We start from the raw sequence: 7512 nt of genomic DNA, 5'->3' as shown, positions 1-7512 counted from the left end.
TGGGCCAGCTCGGCCAAGGTTCTGCCACCGCTGGGGTTCACCCACAACCCCCGGGCAGGGGGAGGAGAAGCCATCGGCCCCGGCCATGCTGCTGCTGGGTTCTGGCCTGGCTGCTGAGATCCTGGCCCTGCCCCAGCACGGCCCATCCTGACACAGCCCCAGCGCAGCCGCTGCAGAAACCTCCATGGTAAAACAGCTCCGGCTGCAAGGACTGAGCCCAGCCGGGGTCACGGAAACATCTGCAGGCCCCGGGTGAGATATGAACTCTGTCAGTGCTTCCATCCTCTCTCAAGTGAGAGAAAAGGAGAAAGTGCAGACACATAGAGGAGCAACATGAAAACACCGAGGTCAGTGAAGAGGAAGTTGAGTCCCGGATGGTAGGGATGAGGAGATGCCTTGATCTTGGGGCTGAAATCCTCTTGTAAAGCTATGGAGAAGGATGTAATTGATACATCAGACTCTCTTTTTCCCTAAAACGCATTGAAAAGAATGGGGAGATGACTTGTTCAGCAAAGGCTTCCATACTAAAGTAAGCAAATGTTGAAGTAGCTGTGATCCCATGAGAAGTTTGACCATTGAAAGAGAGCAGAGTGATGAGACCCTGTTGCCCTCAGGGAGAGAAGGAAAAGATCTGTCTTCCCAGAGATGAAGATGATTTCAGAAATAGATGAAGAGAAACTTTGCTCTTAAACAGCTCCTCTTTAACTAATACCCCATAAGTTGACATGGCCCATAAACACAGCTGTGGGTGAAGCTGTGGAAAAATGGGAGGAACTTCACGACTGCAGATTTTCTGGGTGGCTGCTATTTGTTGAAATTAGGAGCCATGACAGAACTGTTTACTTCTGGAGAAGTCTCCATAGCGTGAAAGAGATACTCCTCTCCCTAAGTGAACTGAAGAAAGACTGTACTAGATGTGGTAAGCTGACAGAAAATTTTAGGTTTTGTCTCCTTACATTGTCAGTAAGAAAGAAAAGGTTGTAGGAAGAGGAGAAGTGTTCTGAAAGTTTTGTTCTGATTCTTATTACTCTTTCTTTTAGTTACTATTAATACATTTTCTTTATACCCATTTAAAGTTTTGAGCCTACATTGCCTTTGTCCTAATTCTATCTCACAGCAGGAAATGAGTAAGGATATTCTAGTGAGTGCACTGTTAATTAGCCAACACTGAACGCACCACTAATTGATGCATTCTCCAAGAAATCTCAAATTGGCAAAAAAAAAAAAAAAAAAACACTACAGAAACATTTCTGATGAATTGCATGAGAGAAGAGGGAAAGCAAGGAAGAGCCATGGTTTGGTTTGTCAGGACTTGATTGATCCTAATGATCCCTGTGGTCCATTTGGACCTGAGCCCTGGAAGCTCAGGGTCTGAGAGGAGATTGCACAAACCTTTCCAGGAGTCCGAGTCAGAGGAAACTCCTGAAGTGTCTCAAAGCATGAAGGGGTCCTTAGTGAGGTCCATCCCCAACACAGGCTCCTCATGGAGTCTTTGGAGGAGGGAATTGGTGGCCAGGATGGCACAAAAACTTCTCAGAGACTCAGCGTGAAAAGGAAAGCCCAAAGTACCTTAAACACCTTGAGTATGTCAAAGCATTAATGAGCCCCACTGAGTGTCAATACAAAGCTCTCCAAGGACTCCTTAAAGCAGATATTTGGGGCCATGATTGCACAAACCTCTCCCAGAGTCTGTATCCAAAGGGAAACTCCAAGTACCTTAAAATAACTGAAGTACCTTGAAGCATTAATGAGCCCCAGTGAGTGTTGTTACTGACAAAGCCTCTCCAGGGACTAATTACAGCAGATAATTGGAGGCCATGATTGCAGAGACTTCTCACACACTCCAAGGCAAAAGCAAAACCCAAAGTTATTTGAAAAACCTGCACAGAGGCTCCTGGCCCAGAGGCAACTCCTGGCAAGGGCAGCACTGCAGAGAGACAGCTCTGGGCAGGAGCAGCTCCTGGGCACAGCCCAGCAGGTCTGGGGCACTGCCTGCAGCCACCCCGGGCACAGCACAGAGGCACAGAGGGGTTAAACTTAGCCTGGGCAGGGAGCACAGAGCAGAGCTCACTCGGGGCTAGAGCAGAAACCATCACAAGTTTGAAACAGTCATTCCCTGGCTGTGGGAAGAGAAGCTGCAGTTCCTGCAGGGATCTCCTGGAGCTGGCACATCCCACAGCTTTGAGGACCTTTCAGGAGGACTCTCAGAGCTGCTCCCGGGCAGGGCTGTGGCCCTAGGGCAGCTCTGGCTTTCCCTGCTGCCCCAGCCAAGGCACAGCCCAAGGCAGCTCCTGTTGCAGCCAGGGGTGCCCAGGGCTGTCCTGCAGAGCAGGGTCCTGCAGCCCAGGGCTCTGTGCTGGGGCAGGGACTCTGCTGCCTGCCAGGGACAGCTCTCAGCCAGCCCTGGGGGCTGCTCCCAGCGCTGGGGAGAAGCTGAGGGGGAAGGAGCCACCCTGAGCAGGGCAGGTGCTGCTGCTGAGAGGGGCTGGGTGGGGCAGAGCTGCTCCCAGCTTCAGACCAGCCTGGGCACAGCCCCAGCGGACACTTCCCAAAGGAAGGTAAACCTGGGATTGGGATTGCTGTAAACATCAGGAGCTTTCCTGAAAGTGTTTTCAATTTCCTGCTTGAAGTAAGATGGGAAAATTGGGCTGATGACAAATGCATTTTTGCTTTTTAAAAAATTTTATATATTCATAGCTCTGTAAATAACTATTATATAGTTATAAAACTATAATCCTCACATTTTTCTATTAAACTCCTTATTAATTCCATTAAACTACAATTATATACTTCTATAACTCTAATCTTGAATTAACTCTTGAACATTTCCTAACCTTTCTTTTAGATTTTAGAACAATAAGCTGACCATCTACATACATTCCTGAAATACTGCCTAATTCTCATTCTTACTATCAAATAGTCTTATTATTAGGAAGAGAACCTACAAGAAGCACATTTTGTTTTTTCACCAGAATATGAGCAGTCATAAAAAAAGTGAAGGCAAAGAAGCCCTTGGACCTACTCCAACAGGTTGACCCAGGGGTGTGTAACTGGGGAAACTGAATCTCCTATTGGATGTTCCTCTTAAATATCCTAATTAATCATCCTTAATAAATTGTTGAAATCAGGGTCTGGGTGTGCCCCATCCTCTCTGGGACACCTGGAAGCTTCCAATAAATGTCTGGTTTTTACTTTACTGCTTTAACTTTGTTGCAAGGGTTTTTTTTTTTCTTTGGATTATAGACAACAGGGGGATGAGAGAAGCAGAACAGGAATTGCAATCCCAGAATCACAGAACATTCTGAGTTGAAAGGGACACACAGGATCGTCGAAGGAATGTTTGAACATTTACAGAGACTCCAGAACTGTAACTTTGGGTGGTCAGTCTCTCTGCTGAGAGCCTTCCCAAGGTCCCTAAGCACTCCTCAGCCCTGGACAGCAGCAGCATCACCTCTGTAGGGCCCAGCAGGGCACTCCTGAGCTGCCCTTGCCCACCTGCACACAGAGCCTGCCCCAGCCAGGGCCCTGCACACAGGCAGGTTTCTGTAGGGCTGGGGCCAGGGCACACAGGGTGGGATGGGCTCTGTGAGCACTGGCAGGGACAAGGCTCCTCTCAGGAGGGAATGTCCAGGCCCAGGGAGATGCTCAGGGAGGGAGAAGGGGCTGAAGAGAGCAGTGCTGGGGGCAGGAGGGCACTGCTGGCGTGTGGGAGGTGCCGGGCACAGCTGGGCACGGGAACACTGTCCTGAGTGCCCGGCTGTCTCTGCCCTGCCCTCTCAGGCACAGCACCACAATATCTCCTCTTGTTTCTGCACTGCCCTGATATTGTCACTGTTATCTGCTGCTCCCAGGGAGGGTCTGGCATCGTCAGCAGCTGAGTCAGGCACTGCCCTTGGCATTCCTGCCAAGCAGGGGTGTGTCCGTGGGAATGGGGTGTCCAAGCTTCCCCAGGACCTGTCGGGCTGTGGGCAAAGCAGTCCATGGGAAAGGGGAATGAGCTGAGCCCCCTCCCTGAGATCCCATCATGGGCACACACAGGGATCTCCTTGCTGTGCCCTTCCATGCTCTGAGCTGCCCTCCTGGGTGCAAATCTGTGCCAGAGCCTCTGGGAGTTCCCTGAATGTCCCACGGGGAAGGGCAGAGCTGCCACAGCTGAGAAAATGCTGTTGGGTTTGCCAAGGGAGCCGTGAGTGTCCTTGGCAACAGGGGGTGCTGAGACCTTGCCCAGAGACCTTTAGAGAGGGTGAGACATTCAGGGATCCCTCTGCTCTGGGCAGGGTCTGGTTTATCCCAGGGTGACCCGGGAGTGTGATTGTGCTCTGATTGCAGCCAAAGGTGCAAAGCCAGGGCAGTTGGGAACAAGCCCATCCAGCCCCTCACCTTCCCTCAGCTACAGGGAATCCTTTGCCTCTCACATCTCTCAGTGGCAAACTCTGAGTGCAGCAGGAATGCTGGGGATTTCTAACCTCAGAGAGCCAGGAATGATGCATGGGTAGGAAAACAATTCTTAAATCTAACTCCTGCCATCCTTTACAAGGGTGAGTGCAGATGCTACCAAGGCTTTCTGCACTAGGAGTGATTCCCCTGACAAATCCTGAATATCCAGCCTTGTCCCCCTGCCCCATAGCAACAGACCCAGGGCAGTGGGGCAGAGTTGGCTCCTCGAGAGCCCCCACACACAGACCTGGCTGCTCCTGGCACACTCAGCCAGCACAGCTGGAGCTCAGGCTGGGACCTGGGTGAAGGTTTTCCCAGAGCAGGAACGAGGCTGGGTGAGTCCCAGTGGGACAATCTGCAGGGAATGGCCCAGGATTGGCTCAAAGCATCCTCTCCTGACCTGTCACTGTCCTTTCTCCATGAACAGGTCCCCATGTGCAGCCCCAGCAAATGTCCAACAGCAGCTCCATCAGCCACTTCCTCCTGCTGGCATTGGCAGACAGGCAGCAGCTGCAGCTCCTGCACTTCTGCCTCTTGCTGGGCATCTCCCTGGCTGCCCTCCTGGGCAACGGCCTCATCATCAGCGCCGTAGCCTGCGGCCACCACCTGCACACGCCCATGTTCTTCTTCCTGCTCAACCTGGCCCTCACTGACCTGGGCTCCATCTGCACCACTGTCCCCAAAGCCATGCACAATTCCCTCTGGGACACCAGGACCATCTCCTACAAAGGATGTGCTGCTCAGGTCTTTTTGACTGTATTTTTCATTTCAACAGAGTTTTCCTTTCTCACCATCACGTGCTCTGACTGCTACGTGTCCATCTGCAAACCCCTGCACTATGGGACCCTCCTGGGCAGCAGAGCTTGTGCCCACATGGCAGCAGCTGCCTGGGCCAGGGGCTTTCTCAGTGCTCTGCTGCACACAGCCAACACATTTTCCCTGCCCCTGTGCCATGGCAATGCCCTGGGCCAGTTCTTCTGTGAAATCTCCCAGATCCTCAAGCTCTCCTGTTCACACTCCTACCTCAGGGAATTCGGGCTCATTGCTTTTAGTGTTTTTCATTTTTTGGGTCGTTGTGTGTTCATTGTTTTCTCTTATGTGCAGATCTTCAAGATTGTGCTGAGGATCCCCTCTGAGCAGGGATGGCACAAAGCCTTTTCCACCCGCCTCCCTCATCAGGCTGTGCACTCCCTGTTCATAAGCACTGGCACATTTGATCACCTGAAGCCTCTCTCCATATCCTCCCCATCCCTGGATCTGGCCCTGTCAGTTCTGTACTCAGTGGTGCCTCCAGCCCTGAACCCCCTCATCTACAGCCTGAGGAACCAGGAGCTCAAGGATGCCCTGAGGAAAATGATGAATGTATCTTTTCAGAAACAATAAACTCTCTTTTCTGCTCAGAACCTGAAGAATGTAACTCTGTACAATCTCAGCTGTTTTTTCCCTATTTGACTGTTTTCCTACTGGGAATTTTTCTTATTATTTTTCTAGTGTTTTAATGTTTTTTCTAAAAAAGAAATTATAGTATTTCATTATAAAAAGCTCCTGGCAGCTTGGTCACTGTCTTGCTGCATGTCCATGCTGTGACCTCAGGCAGGGACAGGCCATGGGCACTGCTGGGACACAGCTGGGCTCCAGCACAGCAGCTCCATCAGCAAAGGGCATCTCTTGAGGGCAGGGCAGGAAGGCTTTGCTCTCCTCCAGAGTCACTCTCAGGACTCTCAAGTCTCGTGTTCCTTGTTCTCCCAGGGCTCAGGGGGATGAGATCAGGATCTCACTGGGGCCTTGAGGGGACTCAGGTCTGGATCAGGCTTTGCTTGATGGTGGCCAGTGCCCATCAGAAGGTGAATGGTCTGTGTTGAACCTTCCTGGGGCTCTGCAGCTTGTGCCAGGGCTGATGGCAGGGGAATGTTTGTCTGGAGGGCCTTGGGAGCTGCAGGAGAACACAGGGGACTTGCAGGGACAGTGTGTGCCAGGGACCAGCAGGGAGTGGAGTTCACTGGGCACAGGCCTGGCCAGGGTGGGGTCACCCGAGATCAAGGACTGAATGTCTGCTGTGAGCCTGACATGCCTGCCTTGTTCCAGGGCTGCCAGGCGAGCTCAGCAGCCCAGGGGACACAGCAGGCACAGGGAAAGGGGTCTGGTCACTGGCTCTGCTGACCCTCAAGGAACTCCCCCAGGAGGATCCAGGGCAGCCCTAAGCCCCTCTGGCAGCCCTGGAACAAGGCAGGCACCTCTGAGCCCCCTTTCATGGCCCTGCAGAGCCCGTGTGGGAGGGGGTCAGTGCAATGAGCACCATCAGCTGCCTCTGTGTCCCAGGCTGAGTAGCAGAGCCCAGAGGAGGCAGCCCAGGGCCCTGGGCAGCACAGCCCCCATGCTCTGCAGAGCAGCAGTCCCAGCTCAGGCTGTGGAGAGCAGGGCAGCGGCTGCAGCAATGGCTGCTCGGGCCAGCACAGACGTGTTCCCCTGGCAAAGGCTCTGGGGGCAGCTGGCATGGGCCAGGAGCAGAGCAGGAGCATGTGGGTGTGCAGAGGAGCCCTGGCAAGAGGCTGCCCTGTCCCTGGGCTAGCAGGAGCTGCCTTAGGAGCCCCGGGGCCAACTCTGTGCTGCTGTGCTGGGCAGCGGGGCTGGACCTAGGGCTGCAGGAGCTGCCTGAGCTGACCATCTCCTAAGCACTCCAGACACAGAATGGCTGTCCCTGACCTCCAGTGCCTCCAGTTTCTGATGCAGGGCCACACAGGGCTGGGCTGCTCTGCTGGGGCAGGGAGAGGCTGAACAGGGCAGTGCCAGGGAGAGGAATACCATGGACCCTTGGTTATACAAGTCCCCAGAGTTTTGAAATGGTCTCCATGGTTCCATGAGGAAAGTAACAATGGCCCCTTGGTTCCATGGGGCCCCACAGTGTCACAATGCCACTGCAGCAATGGCAATGTACTGTCCAAAGACATACAATGGAAACTGGTTTATCTAAGGTAAAGTTGTGCCAGCATTGATCGGATGCACAAACAGATTGACCAATTTTCTTCCCTTTGTTATATTCTATAAAATCCCTTACAGTGATTTGAGTTACACAAG

General features: G+C 52.5%; 1 protein-coding gene across 1 annotated transcript; it reads left to right on the top strand.

The window, feature by feature from the left end:
- The first annotated feature begins 4887 nt into the window (after positions 1-4887).
- Positions 4888-5820, top strand: LOC103824933 (olfactory receptor 14J1-like). The gene has a single exon (XM_009100238.4). The coding sequence runs from the start codon at positions 4888-4890 to the stop codon at positions 5818-5820; it is 933 nt and encodes a 310-aa protein (XP_009098486.3).
- Positions 5821-7512: the final 1692 nt, after the last annotated feature.

This window comes from Serinus canaria, chromosome 25 (genome assembly GCF_022539315.1).
Source record: "Serinus canaria isolate serCan28SL12 chromosome 25, serCan2020, whole genome shotgun sequence".
Taxonomy (NCBI): Eukaryota; Metazoa; Chordata; class Aves; order Passeriformes; family Fringillidae; genus Serinus; species Serinus canaria.
Note: the sequence above shows the minus strand (reverse complement) of the source record. Positions and strands in the feature narration are given on the sequence as shown.

What these genes read in the sequence shown, in the direction of transcription:
- LOC103824933 (XM_009100238.4), top strand. Translation starts at nt 4,888, where the DNA reads ATGTCCAACAGCAGCTCCATCAGCCACTTCCTCCTGCTGGCATTGGCA.